Here is a 19,293-nt window from a genome sequence, read left to right as displayed (position 1 = left end):
TAAAAACAACTGTGATCTAATTAAGAAAATATGAATCATGTAAAATACAAGTGATTAACAGTCGAGAGTATTATTATATATATTATTCGGTGAAAATACTTACACTCTGTTGGTGAATAAACTCTGCTGATCGTCTCTAATGTGATAAAACGTCGAGACAAGCTGCAGGAACTTTGTCCAACTTTGTTTTCCAGTTAATCATTTCAGGGAAATGCACATCGTGTTGCTTAAGGAAGAAACATTTCTACTTTTTCTTCACTGACTGTAGTTCCACTGATAAAACCTGAGACATACTGTCGTAGTCTGATAATATATATAATGTGCTCTGGGGTTTATGGAGAATTTCCAATTAACCCGAGAGGACAAACTGTGTTTAAAACATTCAGTCTGTTAAATTAAAGTTCACAAAACGTCTAAATTATTATCGTGTCCAACACTCAGCTTTGTCTAACGGCGCCCCCTGTGGACAGGTGTGATACTGCGTTTAACCGCCCTTGTTTTATTGATTTTGAGGGAAAACTGACCAGATACTTTAGAAGAATAATTACATATAAACAGCCAATCACTTGTTTTGTTTATGAGGTCATATAGAAGCATCAGCATTAATCGCGATTCACATAATAATAATATAACAACTAATATAACAATTTCTGTAATTAATCACAATTAATCGCGATTAATCGCGATTAATTGTGATTAATTACAGAATTTTTTTGCGATTAATTAGTAATTTTTTAGTTAATTTTTTAAAATCGATTGACAGCCCTAATATATATATACATACGCAAAAAATTCTGTAATTAATCACAATTAACGTGATTAATCGCGATTAATTGTGATTAATTACAGAATTTTTTTGCGATTAATTAGTTTTTTTTTTTGTTAATTTTTTAAAATCGTTGACAGCCCTATATATATAAACAATCGCAAAAATGTCTGTAATTAATCACAATTATCGTGATTAATCGCGATTATCGCGATATTGTGATAATTACAGACATTTTGCGATAATTAGTTAATTTTTTTAATCGATTGACAGCCCTAATATATATATACATATTTATTTATAAACCAGTTTAAACTCCCTGTAGCACCTTAAAGAGTTAAAAGTAACTCCCAAACTTCATGAACTGAAGCTCTGCACTGTTTTTCCGGGAGCGTCATGTGACATTTTAAAGAGTAAAAGTTAGAAACATTACGAGCTGACATTTAACTCGACCAACTCTAAACTAAAAAAAAAGTTTAAGAGCGTTTGCATAATTACGACAGTGTGTACTTAAAGTATCTGTAGCTGTACACAACGTGTGCTGCTTCCTCTTCATCTCACTGTTTGAGCAGGATGAAATAATACGTTAAATATTCATGAGATGCGTAGATATTCATTATTTTTACATTACTCTCTGCACTGATTTGCATTTTACCACCTCGTCCCACCTGTTGCATGTAATGTATTGTCTTCATTAATAGGGTCTGCCCGTCTGGCTTGTAGTCGCCATTAGCGAGCTGTTCACATTGTTCCAGTGGAAGAATTAAAACCCAGGAGGGGTTCTTAGCTGTGTAGTAAGAGCATAAAGATCACTGGCGGACGCTTTAATGAAGTCCACTTCTTATGTAACAGTTACCAACGTCTGAGTAGTGGTCTGTTAAGTCCCGATCAAAGTGAAAAACAGCTGTCGTACGAACAGGAGATGAATGAGTTGAACAGAATAATTAGCAGGACAGGGACTGTTCGTTAACCCTGGGGATCAGCTGTTAACTTTTCTAATTAGTTTGTTGTTATAACACTAAAAAAAAAAACTGATGAAGGGTTGTTGTAAATTTTCCTAAATGTTTTTTACACAAAACAAGTTTAATTTCATGACTGGATGCTTCTAAAATCACAACAACAACTGTGTGACTGGGACTGACACAACCTGCAGTTACTCATTCGTCCACTTGAGGCTGGCTCCAAAGTGAGTCAGTCTCCATAAGTCCCCATGTCCAAATGTCCACTTCACAGCAGAAATAAACATGTTTACAGCCTGGTACAAAAACACAGTTTTTGGTCTCTGTAGCTAATTTCCCCGTTCAGGACAACTGTAGCTGAGCTAACCACGGCTAAAACAATCTAGACACCAAGCTAAAACAAGCTAACAATGAACTAAAACAAGCTAACACAAGCTAAAAAAAGCTAACAAATAGTTAACAAGCTAACAAACAAGCTAAAACAAACTAACAATGAGCTAAAACAAGCTAACAAACGAGCTAAAACAAGCTAAAAATGAGCTAAAACAAGCTAACAACAAGCAAAACAAGCTAACAATGAGCTAAAACAAGCTAACAACTGAGTTAAAACAAGCTAACAACAAGCTAAAACAAGCTAACAACAAGCCTAAAACAAGCTAACAATGAAGCAAAACAAGCTTAACAACAAAGCTAAAACAAGCTAACAACGAGCTAAGGCAAGCTAACAATGAGCTAAAAACGAGTTAATAATGAGCTAAAACAAGCTAACAACAATTTTCATTCACGCTCACGCAGGCATACCATAGATGGACACACCGGCTCCAAAGAGACTAAAGGGTCATGATTTACATATACTGTGTAAAGTCTATGGTTCAGGCATGCTAACATGCTAAATCAGGGCTCTTCAAGCAGCCTCTGGCCTCTAAACTTTAGGAATAGACTTAAAACCTTGAGCTAAAAGCTCGAAGTAAACCTGATAAACAGAAACAGAAGTGTGAATATTCCTTTATTTTGAAGGATCCTGATTTTGTTGTGGTCGTTCTGGAGGTGATTGTGTCTCTACAAGGAGATTTATAGATCATGCACGGCGGCTTGGCCTCCTTCCTCAGACGTTTGTGTAAATCTTTCCCAGCCGGCACTTGAAAAAGAAAACGTTGATTTCTTCATAAAAGTGCTGAAAACCGTTTTTTTCAGTAAACGTTACTCTCTCTCACACCCACACACACCACACGCACCACACACACACCACACCACACAGTTGTTGTCTTGCAGTCCGAATAACATCATTAGCTCGTACAAAAAGCCATCAAACATGGAGAGAACAGGACGGAGCGTGACCGGCTCTTAAAACCCGCCACGTGCGGACGTCTGATTCATCAGAGCTCGCCCCGGTTATCTACGGGTCTGCTGAAGATGCAGCGGCCAGCAGAATGTCTAATGGTGAGACGAGCGGGTGCAGCTGATCTTCATGTTTAATGATGATGAATATTCCACGCCGCACTCTCAACATTTAAGATTTGGCTTGACGGCGAACCTTGGGCTGAGCGCCTTCATGACAGACTTGACACCTGTTTGACCTGCAGAGAGCTAAAGCACGCCGAAAAATGACGAACAAGCGAGTGTTCGGGTGAAATGAAGAGCTCAAGGTTTCCCTTTCACAGAGATCCGTGGGCTCGGCTTCAGTTTAAACCTGCAGGAATAAAGTGTTTCACAACACAGCGGTAAATGAAGAGGTCAAGAGGCAGGCCACGGTAAGCGGGAGAGAGTGGTTCTGCATGAGGAGGTGATTACAGAAGAGAGAAGGACATCAAGAGACGTGAGTCTGCAACAACTCTCTGGGGTTTGGGTGAGAAACGGAAACGCGACCCTGCCAGGCTCGTTCAGGTCGCATCGTGCCAGACGGTCTAAAAATACGTCGGTCACAGTCAGGCTGCACGATTTCAGCTTGGAGGGAGAAAGACGTGTCATCTGTCTCTGTTTGCTGTCTAACTTGTCCGGCCGCAGACTTTTTGATTCAAAAAAATGCTGCTTTCTAGGTCAGTCAGAGCATTTTGTGGCATTCATGGTTCGACGGGTGGATGACGTGACGAGAGAGGCGCCGCAGCTCTGAGGCCGAGAAGATCCATTTTTTAACAGATCAGACCGATTTAGAAAGTCTGGACGGAAAGAAAACAGATCTGAGACACGTTTGGAAGTGGTTTGAAATCAGTCCGGATTCAACAAAGAACAACAGTCTAGGGACAGATTTATCACGTCCAGTTGTTGGTAGTTGTAGAGGAGGTCCTCTCTGAAGAGCGTGGGAGGTCTTCAGGACTGGTAGGACGTTCCAACCAACAGAACAAGCAGAAAAGACAGAAAGTCTGGATCGTCCTGAGTCGTATGAGGTGGTCAGGACAGAATCAAGAGGTTAGCAGGTCATCGATCGTCTCTGAGTCTTGATGTGATGTCATGGTGTGTAGTCGGTTGGAGAGCAGCAGCAGTTCAGTGTTTAGGAGGTTCAGCTGGAGGCGATGTTGGCTCGTAGCTGCTGGAAGGTGGAAGGCTCCTGAACAATTAAGTTTCGGGCCCTCGGAGTCTGAGATGTTCCAGACTCTTTGAATTTTGAAAAATCTTTCAACGCCAGACTCAAAGTAGAGACTAAGCCAGGATGTGTTCGACCTTCATACGACCTTTTCTGCAATTCGTCTCCACACTAAATAACCACCGTTAACAGGGTCTTCTAGCTGTTTGGGGGCCCGTACAAGATGGGCTATTTGGGGACCTTTTCAGATGATCTGTGACGAGCAACAGTCTGATTAACTCTGTTACACTGCGTAACTCCTTCTCCCAAAATATTAAGGCTGAACTTGCAGCTTGGGGGCCCCTCATGCTGCGGCCCGTGCATCCGCACAGTCTGCACAAGTAGGAAACAGTTAAAAACAGTTTCCTGCACTCAACTTTCAGTCAAACAACATCTTGAAGGCTCGATGAAGATTCTTATTGCAACTGTAGAAAAACAAACCAGCTGTTTGTCACATGAGAGAAACCTCCCGACCGACCTTGATTACAGAGCGAGCCGAAGAAGCCCGACAGACATTCACAATGGCCGCTGATGTGGTGCACCCCCGTCACGTATACAATTAGGACACGACTGGCTGGCACTATCCGTAGAAACCCGGAGAAACATGCTGCGGAGAAAACAACACCACACAACACACACACACACAACGTCTGTTTAGGGGATTGGTTGAACGGTGTGGTGGTGTGTGTGTGTGTGTCAAGAAACTTTGATTAGTTTCTCTGATTAGTTCTTTGATCATTTTAATAATGGATCATGGTCCACTTAGTCGCATTTAAGCTGTCTTCAAAGTCCATATGAAAGCTAATACATCCACCACACCTATATCAGTGTGTGGTGTGTTGTGTGTGTGTGTGTGGTGTGGTGTTCGTCTAACTGTTGGCGTGATTGCTTTGTTTTTCCTGCCTCATACGGCTTCCCGAGGCCATTTAATTTGCTTTAATTGATGTTACTCTAATGGTGCAGACCGGTCTACCGCCTCGCTCACGCTACAGGATTTTCCTAATTAAGATAATTGGCTAAACGGTGAACCGAGAGCCCTGAAATTTATCACCCTGACGCAGGAGGAAGCAGAGGGAAGCCGCTGTGCGTTACAACTAATGCCACTGCAGCATCAACAAGCAGCCTCACACTGAACGTGTAAATTTATTTACAGCAAGCTTCTCACTGCGGACTGAAGTCTGAGTCCAGACGTGGGAAACAGAGAAGGAAGGTCCAGGTTTAGAGGTAGAGAGGGACGCCCCTATCTGGTAGGAACAACGGGGAACGACAGACGAGAAAAAAGTCTGGAATCTTCCTGATGTAGGGTGGCAGAGCCGGGCGTCGCTCATATCTGTTCTGTTCTTCATGTCTCTCTTTTATCTTTGAGAAATTATTTATTATTAAAAAATAATAAGAATTTAAACTCATTTATTGATGTTTGAGTGTCCCTAAAACACTTTACCAACAGATCTGTTTGTTAATAACTGAAACTAAGAGTGAGCTACAGTCGTGGCATCATATCGAAATCATAAAGAAATTAAAAATACATCAGGTGAACAAACACAGAGGAAAAAAAGTTTCAGAGAAGATGATCGAGGCTCAAAAGCTCAGCCGTAAATCACCTTTAATAAAAGATCTGCAGACGGCGAGTCCCTCGGATTCAGACCACCGACAGTGAAAAGAACGGACCGCGTATCCGTGACTGACTCACTTCTGGAGCCAGCCTCAAGTGGACGTTAGAGGAACTGCAGCTTGTGACACTTCCTCTGCTGGTTTTAAAGAAATAAAAAGATCAACCGACAAATATTAAAACTATAAACTCACGCACTGTGCAGACAGAGATAATCACAGCATTGTGTCCACCCACACGTCAGGAAGTAATCAGATTACATCAGTAGTGTAATGATTGCCTAATGCTGTGTGAGCTGAAGCCAGCCGTGTACAGCGTGTTACATCACGACACGAGTCACTACATACAGTGTGTGTGTGCGTGTGTGTGTGTGTGTGTCTGCAGTGTCGGTCTGAAATCTTAAAAACTCTAAATGAAATGACGTTCGTGGCCCTCAGAGGTTGAATCCTCGTGACTCTGGAGATCCGTCTTTGTGGTTTTAAGTAAAACGTCAGACGTTCATGTCCCCCTGAGGATGAACCGTAATGATCGTCTGACTCTTCATCTGGTGCCGTCAATGTTTTATTGGTCCAATACTGTCGGATCGGATGAGTTCAGAAAATGACACGACTGACTTTGAAACACTCTGAGCTGCTCAGGGTGACCTCAGCGTGTCATCGAGCCGCCCTTTAAGGACCGCCCACAAAATCCTGAGACTGAAAAACGAGTATAATTATTTCGTCACAGTGTTACTGCATCATATTTAACTGTGTGTCTTCTCTGTATCCACAGTGTGTCCCAGTGGGAAGTTTGGCAAAGCCTGCTCCGAGGCCTGTCTGTGCACCAACAACAGCACCTGTAACCCGATCGACGGCTCGTGTCAGTGCTACCCGGGATGGATCGGCGAGGACTGCTCCAAACGTAAGACGACACAGATCACCTCATCAGCTTCATCTCCCAGCTCACCTCGTTTCCTCGTGCGTTCTTGGTGATCGCTCGTTTGTTGTTTGAGTTGATCGTTAACCAATCAGAGGCTTCGAGGCAATTACTCCACGATCGCTCCATCACTCGTGAAGATAATGAAGACTGTCCTGATCACATCCGGTCCTCAGGCTGCTGACTGAACTGTGTGTGTGTGTGTGTGTGTGTGTGTGTGTGCGTGTGTGTGTGTGTGTGTGTGTTAATTGGTGTTATTGGCAGCCTGTCCTCAGGGCTCGTGGGGCCCGGACTGCATCCACACATGTAACTGTCACAACGGAGCCCAGTGCAGCGCCACGGACGGAGAGTGTGACTGCAGCCCCGGATGGACGGGACTCTACTGTACTCAGCGTATGTCACACACACACACACACACACACACACACACACACACACACACACTGAGTCTGAGAATCTCGTACCTGCACCTCCATCTGGTGGTGGATAAAAACACTGCACGCCTGAACACATCCACTCCTTTATCTCCTTAAAAACCTTCCTCCCTTCCTTCCCTGCCTCCTTCTTCCCTTCGTGACACACACACTGAGTCATGGACGGTTTGGTCTGAGGAAGTTTGAGTCCTGATGAGACACCAAATGTCTCGTTTGGGTCTCAAGTTGAAACTTGGCGAGCTCCTGGAATAAAAACATGGAATTGATGTTCACAGCAGACAGTTACAGTCACAGTCTGCTTTGTTTCTTCACATACGTACGTATGTTTCTGTGTCTGTTTCCGTGATGTTGCCACAGACAAACACAGACTGTGGAGCGTCCTCGGGTGTCTGAGAAGTTGTTTAAATCTTCTGGGTTTGGTTCAATTTGCAGAGATGATCCACGTCGACTTCACTGCGACAGATTAGCCAATCCCAGAAAAGCTGCTTCAGCCAAACTCGCCTCCAGATTCACGGATCATCTCCCTGTTTGAAGAGCCAACAGCTGATGGGGGAAATGCAAACTCTTTGTGTGGAGGTTTTAGGTCTCACTGTTCTCTCACAGCAAGAAGGTTCTGGGTTCAACCCCGACAGCCTGTGTGGATGTTCTCTCCGGCTTCCTTCCTGTCCACCACGCTGATGTGTCCCTGATGATGATGAGAGAATGAATGATGTTTGTTTCTGTTCGTCTTCAGGCTGTCCGACGGGTTTCTACGGCTCGCAGTGTGCCGAGGTGTGTCGCTGTCAGAACGGGGCGGACTGCGATCACATCAGCGGACAGTGTTCCTGCAGGACGGGCTTCATCGGACAGAGCTGCGAGCTCAGTGAGTGTCCACACGTCTGCACGTCTTTATTAAGAATAAATGTCAGCGACCTCTCTGCAAAGACGTGAGGCGAGTGTGAGACAGATAGATAAATGTGTGGAAAATATTCACATCATATTCAAAAATATGAATCAGTTATGAAAATAGTTGGTAATTTATTTAATAGTTGACAGCTGATCACTTAATCGACTAATTGTTGCAGCTCTGCCACCAAGTTTAGACAGATGTCACCTAATAAAACTGTAACTACATATTATAAGCATTTACTCTGTGTGTGAAGCATGAATTCACTTCTAGACGACGAGAAGCTTCACAGACGTTTTAAAAACACAAAAAGTTCCAGATGAAGTGAAAATGATAAATAAAAACAGAAGTTTTCATCATCAGGATGTTCCTCTTCATGAGTTTTCACATTTAAACATAATGTTGACACGTGTCAGCTGTCCTGTCTGCTGTGTTGACCCTCGTCTGTCTCGCCTGTCCGTGTCCAGAGTGTCCTGCGGGGACGTTCGGTTACGGCTGTCAGCAGCTGTGCGAGTGCATGAACAACGCCACCTGTGACTACGTGACGGGAACGTGCTACTGCAGCATCGGATTCAAGGGAATCCGCTGTGACCAGGGTGAGGACACACACACACACACACACACACACACACACACACACATAGATTAAACAGGACGACTCTGCAGAAATCTGCATAAGAAAATGAAAAAGTTTCTGATGAAGATGAAGAACAAAGAGTTCTCTGATGAACTGATGCTTCTTTCTTTTATCTTTTCCATCAAATATAGATCTGATATTTCTCCTTATAATCAATGTTTTGTCTTTTTAAAGGAGGTCAGCTCAGCATAAATCTGACAGAAACGTTGAGTTCTGTCCAAATATTCAATGAAAGAAGTATGTGACGATCATCTCATGATCTTTCACGTCTCATGTCCAAACTCCAAAATGTCACATTAAGACGCCAAGACCTTGAAGAACATCATCAAAAGTCTCTTGTTGTCACATTTGTAGATTTCTGTAACTCGATGAATGTTTGAGCACACCTCTCTCGTCCTCTGGACGTCCTCGCTCTCTAGTTTGTGGTTGGACGGTTTCATGAGGCTGCGATCATCCTCGAGGTCACGATAGGTCATTTTATACAGTGAGCTCAATGAACAACATCACCCATGAATCCACAAGAGTCTCAGCTTCACAGTCAGACCCAGTTTGTGACATTTAAAGGAAAAACATGCATACTGCACGCAAAGGGAGACTCATGGGAACCCAGAGAACCTATAACCATCCGGACATCCTGAGATCAGAGGTCATGGGACGAAAAGGTTTTCTTGTGATGCCTGTATCTTTTATTTTGAAACTCCTCAGCCGCCCTGATGATGGAGGAGCTGAACCCTTACACTAAGATCAGCCCGGCTCTGGCGTCGGAGCGGCAGTCGGCCGGCGCCGTCCTGGGCATCATCTTCCTGCTGCTGCTCATCATGGCCATGCTCAGCCTCGTCGTCTGGTTCCGGTACCGGCAGAGAGACAAAGGCCACCACGTGCCGAACGTCACGTACACGCCCGCCCTGCACATCAACTCCACCGACTACTCGCTCTCAGGTAAGAGTCCACGTGTCGGTCGGAGCTCCTTCTTTTAATTCGCAGCTTCGGTCGACCGTGGTTGTTCAGATTTGTGTCAGGCTGTCCGGTGCGCTGCCCGTGCACCGTGCATGTGTGTCGTGGTGCTGGTAGGTAGACATGGGGAGGATGTAAGAACCTGTGCTGGTGTGGTGTGGTGACAGCAGGGCTGCAGTGTACAGGCCTGCTCTCCTCTGCAGACTCCTCTCCCAGTAACAGCTCCGCAGGCCGATGCTTCTCCAACCCCAGCTACCGCACCCTGGGGCCCTGCACCTACGCCGCGCACTACGCCAAGCCGGACAAGAGGAGCTCGGCCAAGGTGGGCGACACGTTTAACACCTATCAGTGAAGTTCACGAGTCCGCCAGCATCCTGTTTATCTACAGAGAATTCAGTGTTTATATATTTAATGATGTTTTTCTTCCAGATGAAGTTGAAGAAGCGACACAGGAACAGCGCTCCGGAGTGGGGCGCCTACTGTAACCTCAGCGAGCTCGGTCAGTCGGAGCGTCGTCCTCCTTCTTCTTCTTCTTCTCAGCGAGTTACAGATCAAGTTTAACCATTTAGATGATGAGAACAGGGTCATGTCAGGCCTCTCGCAGACAAAGAAATGAGGAGTGAAGTGAGTCCGTCCAGTTTGACACAGATCAAACTCTCGAGGCAGGCAGTGCTTCCACAAACTGATTTTAGTCTGTTCAGCTGGAATATGAGAGGCAGGACGTCGTTTTTCCACGCTCAGCCCGACTCAGAGAGCTCCACGCTCTGGACGCTTCTGGCTGAACAAGATCGTGCCAAACTTGAGGCCTCAGAATGGAGGAGAAAGATTTGAATCCCACCTACAAACTCTGATTGGTTGATTGCTTCTTAACGAGCACAACAGGAGGCACTCTTAATTGAATCGCTGAACAAATCAGAGATTGATCAGAGAGGAAACATCAAACTGTTTAAAACATTTAGTTTAGACAGATCAGGTCATCTGGAGGTAAACTGAAGAATCTCGCCGTGTTCCTTTTGTTCTTCTTCATCTCGACCTGTTCCTCTCTCTGCAGGTGTTTACTGCATCGACCGGCGTTACAGCTACCACGTGGAGCCGCGCTACAGAGGTACTGTGTGAGCTCGACCGACTCCTCAGCCAATCCTCTTGCTCGAACAGTTCCCTCAGCCAATGGCTGGCTGTCTCCGTGTCCGTATGGGTGTGGATCTCTGCATGTAACGGGACACGTTCAGCTCCGACACGCTGCAGGCGGGATCTGATTAAAAGTGACAGAATACAGCCGGCCGGTGTGAGAGCTCGTTAAAGTCTGCTACACCTGTAGCACTCGTCACTGCACCTGTCCATCAGCGAGCCGCATGTTCCACAGTGACAGCTCCACAACATTAAACTGTCAAACTACAGCTCAGTGTCTGAGTCTGATGAATACCATCAGCAAAGTTAATGTCTCGTTTTTTGACCGGTCGTAAAAAAACGTCAAAGTAAAATATCGTAATTCTAATAAATATTAAAAACAAAAACAGATTTGCCCTGAATTAAAACAATCAAACACGACATGAACATTTCTATAACGAGCCACATCTTTAGTTACAGATAATTACTGTCATTCTGCATAAATGTGTATGTGATGTAAGAAAGCTGAAAAAATACTACATGAATAATGCAGCAATGTTTCTGTACAAGACTCATTATTGACATGGTACTATGAGAAATAACAGATTGGTAATTAACAGAAAACGACTGTGATTTTAGACAGTTTCACTATTTCATCAAGTCAGCAATAAATGTAAATAAAGATACGTTAAAACAAAAAGCTAAAATATCAGAATTCATTCAAACATAAATGTTAAGATTTACTGAAATATTCGACGTTTTACAGAGAAACGCCATTATTTTAAATATCTTCAAAGACCTTCGATAAAGATGATAAACATTTCTATAACGAGCCACATCTTTAATTACAGATAATTACTATCATTCTGCATAAATGTGTATGTGATGTAAGAAAGCTGAAAAAATACTACATGAGTAATGCAGCAATGTTTCTGTACAAGACTCATTATTGACATGGTACTATGAGAAATAACAGATTGGTAATTAACAGAAAACGACTGTGATTTTAGACAGTTTCACTATTTCATCAAGTCAGCAATAAATGTAAATAAAGATACGTTAAAACAAAAAGCTAAAATATCAGAATTCATTCAAACATAAATGTTAAGATTTACTGAAATATTCGACGTTTTACAGAGAAACGCCATTATTTTAAATATCTTCAAAGACCTTCGATAAAGATGATAAACATTTCTATAACGAGCCACATCTTTAATTACAGATAATTACTATCATTCTGCATAAATGTGTATGTGATGTAAGAAAGCTGAAAAAATACTACATGAGTAATGCAGCAATGTTTCTGTACAAGACTCATTATTGACATGATACTATGAAAAATAACAGATCGGTAATTACCAGAAAACGACTGTGATTTTAGACAGTTTCACTATTAACTAACTAACACTATACATTAAAACAAAAAGCTAAAATATCAGAATTAATTCAGACATAAATGTTAAAATTTACTGAAATATTCGACGTTTTACAGAGAAACGCCGTTATTTTAAAGATCTTCAAAGACCTTCGATAAAGATGATAAACATTTCTCTAACGAGCCACATCTTTAATTACAGATCATCGTTGTCATTTTAAATACTTTTGTGTGTAATTTAAGAAAGTGGAAAAATACAGAAAAAACTCATTTTAACTACAGAAATGACTTAAAGTTACAGTTTGGTTGTTAATTTACAGAAAATCTGTAATTTTAGTTTAGTTTACAATTTAAAAAAAACAGAAAACTACTGTAAATGAATTTATTTTCCATAATTTGAAGTGATTCTTCAGCCTGCACCTGAATGCTCTCCTTCCTTATGAAATGTACCTGATGTTGTTGCTGTGAACGTACAGGTGTGCTGACAGGTGTGTTTGTGTCTCTGCAGGTCGACTCCTCTCCTCTGTGTCCTCCTCCTCCTCCTCCTCCTCCTGCTTTGACCCCATCACTCCTAAAACTCCCCCGGGGGAGTCTCTCCTCCACGATAACTGAATGCTGCGTGTCGCTGATCTGTTTGTTTTTAACCTGAAATGCTGACGTCACCTTTTGTTTGTCCGGTGATGTGATGATGACTCGAACATTAAAGGATAAGTCTGGTGATAATCTCATACTGTCAGAGCAGGGTTACTTTTTATGGACTCACTAAAGCACCAAATGTGGATTAATCCGCCGCTGAAAATAGTCCCCCAACAAATTCCTGCAGCTTCCTGCAGGTTGTTTGATAAACTCAGGAAATTAAAGGGACAGTTTAAGTTGTTAAAAGCAGGATTGTATGAGGTATTATACACTAAACTGATTTTAGTATCAAGTGTATATTTAGAATATTTTCATACTTTACACTGTTGTCAGACAGTCCTTCTCGATGCTAAACCGAAGCGTTTATATCGATCTACGCCAGACTTCACTGACAGAAAAAGTAACTTACAGAACACTGAGGAGTTAAAAGTTTGGATCCTAACTAACAGAAGTTGATTCTCACAGAACTCCAGCACAGATTTCTGTTTTTGTCATTGAAGTTTGGTAGCTATGAAAAGAGCAAACATTAGATATGATTAGGCTTTGGTTTCTGTCTGACAGCAGGTGAAGCGTTGGAAATAAGATAAATATAACGTAGACTTAGACTGATGGTTTGCCCTTCTTAGTGCTGCCCCCATCCACAACATCTGGTCCTTCAAACTGATGGCCGACCTGAACTATCCCTTTAAAATGAACCTTTGTATCTGTCAGGTGTTTTCACCAGCCTTCTCCTCTAAAACCAGAAATGTAACACCTGAGTCAGTCCTGTGATGATCCCTGTAATCAGACATGAGTTGGTCACTATGGTAACTTGTGATAAACTGTTTCGTTCTTACGTTTTAATCGTCCTCTAATGTCCATCCAACGAGCTTTTGTCTGCAGACCTTCAACAACAGCTTCTTTAGTATTTACATCGATAGTTCTAACTCCCACGAGTCCTCGAGCATTATTCCTCAAACACACAAGGTCACCTGATCCATGTGCTCTTCCTCTTTCAGACTACATGAAGGGTTCCTTGTCCAGCACGTGCTCCCTCAACAGCGAGAACCCGTACGCCACCATCAACGACCCGCCCGGCCTCTGCAAACACTCCGAGAGCAGCTACGTGGAGATGAAATCACCGGCTCACCACGATCACATGACCCACTGCTGCTCCGCCGCCATCATCACCACGACCACCAGCACCACCACCACGCCCGCCAAGAACGTCTACGACATGGGTACGTTTGCAGCCGCACAGGGGCTGCTTCATTCTCGCTGGATGTGAACAGTTCAGGGTCTCCTTTGTCGAGTTTAACGCTTCATTAGACGCCAAAGTGCGAGTACTGGAGCGAGTACTGGAGCGAGTACTGGAGCGAGTACTGGAGCGAGTACCACCAGCCTCTGCCTCTGAGCCAGTCAGACTCTGCCTCTCGTGATGGTCATCTAACGTTAACCGTCAGTAATAGCAGGTTTTCAATGAGGCAGATGGTGTAACATGATAGACAGTGTTAGTTTCTGCATGTTGGTAGTATTTCCTCCCTTTGATGAAATATCCACGTTGCAAGTTGCCCTGTTGTCGTCTTTTCTCGTGAAGCGTAACCAAACTTTCGAGCGTTTGTACTGCTCGGGCGCCATGTTTACTGCTGACTGTTGGCTGCACTGGAAGTTGCTACGCATCGTGCGTGGCGACGTCATTCCGCCCACTGGAATCGATACTTTAATCGAATTGTTTGCAATATTGGCAAACGATTCCAAGAAATTGAAACAATGGGAACCGTTTTTTTCGATTCCCATCCCTAGACAAGTTTGACTCCAGAGCCAGGCTGTTGGAATACGTGCAGAACGAGAATGTCCCTGAAAAGACGTCGTCTACTTGGCAGCACATGTTCCATGGACAGTGTAGAATATGGACGTCCTGGCTCCGCTGCCTCCTGATAGATCGTAGATCGTGGGTGGACCTGAGGCGGATGCTGGCTTTTGAACCGTGTGCTGATAACAAGCCGGATGGAGCCTCCAAACGTGGCCAGACTCGTCAGACCACTTCACCTCAGTCCATCTTTAATGAGCTCAGGCCCACAGGAGGTTTCTGGATCTTTGCACGGTCGAGTTTCAGCTGTCGTTTGTGGACGCAGCGATGAACCGTGTGCACGCAGTGATGTTCACGACAGAGTCTGTTTTTAACGCTCTGCTTTGAAGATCACATCCATCCAATGCTGCTGATTCTCTGAATCTCTGGATGATATCATGAACTGTAGATGATGAAATCCACAGATTCTTTTATTGTGTGACGCTCACACATTCAAACCACCTCCGTTCATCGTGTGCTTTTTCTGGGCTGGTTAACAAACTAAACCACTACATCTCTACTTGACTTCCTCTTCTGTCTTTCTCTCCCAGAACCAACCATCAGTATCGTCCAGGGTGCCGGCACCGTGGTGGTTCCCACTTACCCTCAGAACCCGTACGACCTGCCCAGGAACAGCCACATCCCGAGCCACTACGACTTGCTGCCGGTGCGCCCGAGCCCCTCTCACAGCCACAGCCCTCCGCTGCCCGGCAGCCCCACCAGCTCGCTGCTCTAGACCTCAACTCCCAGCACCTCAGACTGGACACTGGACCAGTGCTCCCAGTTCATCCAGAGCCAGAAAACTGTGAACCGGGACATGACATGGATTTTTTTTAAAGCAGAGGAACATTCAGAGGACAGAAGTACATATTTAGTTTGAACTAATATTTATTTATTTATTCCTCGTGCTGCTGTTTGATATTTTATCACTGTATATTATCTAAAGTATTTGTTTCTCAATACTACATATTTGTGTCGTATTGTAAATTCCCCGTCATCGACAGACAGAGGGAATATACACGGACGGTACGTATGCACACAAGTATGCCGTTTTTGTCTGGTACGCTCGTCTCTTTGTCTTTTTTGATACGTCCTGAGTCAGAAGATCGAGTTCGAAGGACGGCAGGAAAAGAAAAGTGACGGAGTGACTCTGTAAATTTGTCTGAGAAGCGTGTGCAGAGACTCGCTGCACGCCTGGATCGAGTGGATCTACCAAACTCGTACAAAGAATCATGAAGACTGTTCGGCCTGCGGTGCAAACAAACTGATTAAACTCCCAGAAGAAAACACGCAAAGTCGCACCTGGTCAGATTTACACTACCTGTACAGTTCTGGTATTTTTACACATCGTTTCTTATTTCCTGTTTACATATTTAAAGATCTCGCCTGGGATCCATATTTTCTCTCTGAACTTCTCTTTTTGTATGTACTGTAGACAGAGTGCTGTATTGGCTGTACACTTACTGTACACTAGTGTTTATTATAATTATGATTATTGTGATTTTCTTTCGTAGTGTCAAGCTTAATACACATGCATGCCAAAGATTATTGGAGATATCATAGTTAGCCAGGAATACCCTGATTGTGTTCTTTGGTGATTATTGTCATCTGACTGTCTGAACATGGGAACAACGCCGATCTGAAACATGGTTTTTATTAGGAATGTGGAAAGTGTCCATCGCCCAAGATGACATCTTCAAATGTCTCATTTGTCTGATCGACAGTCCAAAATTCAGCTACAGTCACATGAGGGAAGGAAAAGCAGAAAATTTTCCATCCATCCATTTCCTCTCGCTCATCCAGGGTTGGGTCACGGTGGCAGCAGGTTCAGCGGTACGTTCCAGACGTCCTCCTGGAGGATCCCGAGGCATTCCCAGGCCAGATAGGCTATGAAGTCCTTCTAGCGGGTTCTGGGTGTGCCCCAGGGCCCCTAATCTCCCTCCAGATGTCCAAGACCTTGTGTCCTTTTGGTCACTACCCAAAGCTCATGACCATAGGTGAGGGTTGGAACGTAGATGGACTGGAAGCTTTGCCTTCCAGCTCGGCTCCCTCTGAACCACAACTGTTCACGTCTGCAATACTGCCGATGCTGCTCCAACTCGCCGGTCCATCTCATGCTCTGTTTTCCTGTCACTGGTTAACAACACCTCGAAATACTTGAAGTCCTTCGCTTGGGGCAGCAACTCGCTTCTAACCCGGAGGCAGCATTCCACCGCTTGGAGCTGCCACATGCTTGGCTGCAATTGCGCGCTGAAGGTCACCGCCTGATGAAGCCAACAGAACCACGTGAAGTTCCTAACCCGGACACTGTCCTCACCCAGGCGGCGTCTTGAAGTCCCGTCCATGAATGTCACAAACAGAATCAGGGACGAGGGGCAACCTTGGCGGAGTCCAACACCCGCTGAGAACGTAGCAACCCCCACAGCGCCCCCCATAGTCCATCGGCATAGTCCTGTCATGTTTCTGTCGATCAGTTAATTGGCTAATTGTTTCAGCAACCGTCAAGATTTCAATAATTAAACTTTTTAATTTACTTAAACTTCCTCCTCGACTCTGTCATCACAGGTTTTTTAGATTTTTGTTCCCAGACACAATCAAATGTTTCTAATCTTAATCTTAATGTAGCAACCTCACATACATACGAAACAAAGCCGTGATGTCTGAGATCCTTCTGTTTGAATATGTTATGATGACACATTGGCAAACAGCAATAACAGGACATGTTGACAATCAGATGTGAACAGCTTTGTCGGTTTTTCCTCCTTTTGTTCCGTTAGCTCTGACTTCCTCGTACGTCTTTGATCCCATGATAGTTTGAGCTTCAGTAGATGTATCGAGTTCTGCTTGTCGGTCTTTTGTTTCAAACTCTAAACTCAATAAAGTTGTCATAGCTCAGGGGAGTGGTGTCTTGTCTTCTTACGCAGCAGCTGGTATTTAATAATCAGAATCATGTCACATATGTGTTGTCATATAGAGCTGTGTGTCGTCTGCATATGTGGCGTTTCACATTATGTTGACCTGAACCAGAACGTTTCTTTCACACTGAAAATTATATATAAAACTAGACATAAAATGTTTTGCAGCTGTTTTAGATGACAGTAAACGTAAATTTTAATCCAATTTTTTTTAAATTCAAATTTAATTTAAAATGTAAGTTTTGTTTGTATAGAAAACTGTAAATTAACAGACATTATAAATAACTATAAAAACTATAAATGATCTGTTATTGAGTATTACTATATTATTTAGATTTTTATGGTTCTTTTTGTTTGTTTTTGTTATTTACTGTCTACTTTTATTTATTATAAGGTGTCCTTGGGTGACAGAAAGGCACCTATGAAATAAAATGTATTATTATTTATACAGTATTTCTACTTTTTTAAATTATATACAAATGTATGTAAAATTACAATAATTTTCTGTCATTAGAAATGTGTAGTTGGCATCGTCACTTTATTGAAGTTGTTTGATTGTTATGATTTGAGAAACTTCTCTGTAAAAACCTTTCAGAGTTTTTGACCGAAATTTTACGATTTCTGTTCGGTCCTTTGAGCATTTTTTACGATTTTCTTTTGACGGCTGCAGTGAACACGAACAAATTAAAGTTGTACATGTGTTTTATATTTTTATGTTTATATTTTGGCAGTCAAATGTTCACAGAAGAAGAAGAAGAAGTAAAACGCTTCATCATCACTGGTAAGTGCACAATGGCAGTACACGGTGTACTACACAGAAGCGTGTACTAACAGAAGTATCCTAATTTCTAATCAGCCACAACAACTTAAAACACCTGAGGGGCCTTTCAGGTGTGTCACGTCCTGACCGGCCAATCACACGTCAGGACGTTGTTCAGATTAATTAGTTAATCTCATGGCTGCTGTACTTTCACAGCCACTTCCTGGAGAGGACTTTGTTGTTTGGTCCTAATTAAAGAGAAAATAGAGATAAAGACTGCACACAAAGTGAGTACGCTCATTCATTTGTGTTTGTGAGAAAGTAAAAGTCACAGTTAATAGATGGAGTTTCTATGCTGGAGGCACAATTAAGAGTTTAATTCACTTCATTGATTCAGTTCTCGAGCATTTTGTCTATAAAATGTTTAAAAATTGTGGAAAATGTTCATGAATTACGATCTAACGGTCTAAACATTCGTTCTTTAGAAGTTTCAGATTAATATTTAATTTTGTATTTTTAGAAACATACTTAAATGTTTCTTCAGTGTCGACTGCGCCGCATGTTTGTCATGAACTGCAACTATGAACTTGACTGTTACGGAGTTAAATTACTCTGGCTGCTTCCTCTGTGTAACTTTAATGTCAGCAACCGAATATGAATAATTATCATAAATTAAATTATGCTAATTTACCTGAGACAAATGTACAACCTGGGGGCATTATATATTATATATTTATAAATCTCTCTACGGGAACCTCGAAACAGTGACATAGTTAAACATCATGGGCCATATATGGTAAACAAAGGTCAGACAGAGGTCGGTTGTGTGTGTGTGTGTGTGTGTGTGGTGTGTGTGTGGTGTGTGTGTGTGTGTGTTGTGTGTGTGTTAGACTATTGACGGTACTGAGCTGACAGAGGGTCAGAGGTCAGCAGATCTTTGTGATGAAGAGGC

At 43.0% G+C, this 19,293-nt stretch overlaps 1 protein-coding gene across 1 annotated transcript in view; it reads left to right on the top strand.

Annotated features, from left to right (window-relative positions):
• Nucleotides 1-17,564, top strand: part of LOC109140385 (multiple epidermal growth factor-like domains protein 11) — a gene marked incomplete at its 5' end in the record, with an annotated part of 23,779 nt that extends 6,215 nt beyond the window's left edge. Inside the window, 7 exons of the mRNA XM_027281378.1 lie at nucleotides 6,666-6,794; nucleotides 7,074-7,202; nucleotides 7,977-8,105; nucleotides 8,597-8,725; nucleotides 9,472-9,705; nucleotides 13,837-14,058; nucleotides 15,218-17,564. Of these exons, the coding sequence (XP_027137179.1) occupies nucleotides 6,666-6,794; nucleotides 7,074-7,202; nucleotides 7,977-8,105; nucleotides 8,597-8,725; nucleotides 9,472-9,705; nucleotides 13,837-14,058; nucleotides 15,218-15,402 (1,157 nt within the window). The remainder of the gene's footprint in view (nucleotides 1-6,665; nucleotides 6,795-7,073; nucleotides 7,203-7,976; nucleotides 8,106-8,596; nucleotides 8,726-9,471; nucleotides 9,706-13,836; nucleotides 14,059-15,217) is intronic.
• Nucleotides 17,565-19,293: the final 1,729 nt, after the last annotated feature.

This window comes from Larimichthys crocea, chromosome VIII (genome assembly GCF_000972845.2).
Source record: "Larimichthys crocea isolate SSNF chromosome VIII, L_crocea_2.0, whole genome shotgun sequence".
Lineage (NCBI taxonomy): Eukaryota > Metazoa > Chordata > Actinopteri > Sciaenidae > Larimichthys > Larimichthys crocea.
This window is presented reverse-complemented; position numbering and strand designations above follow the sequence as displayed.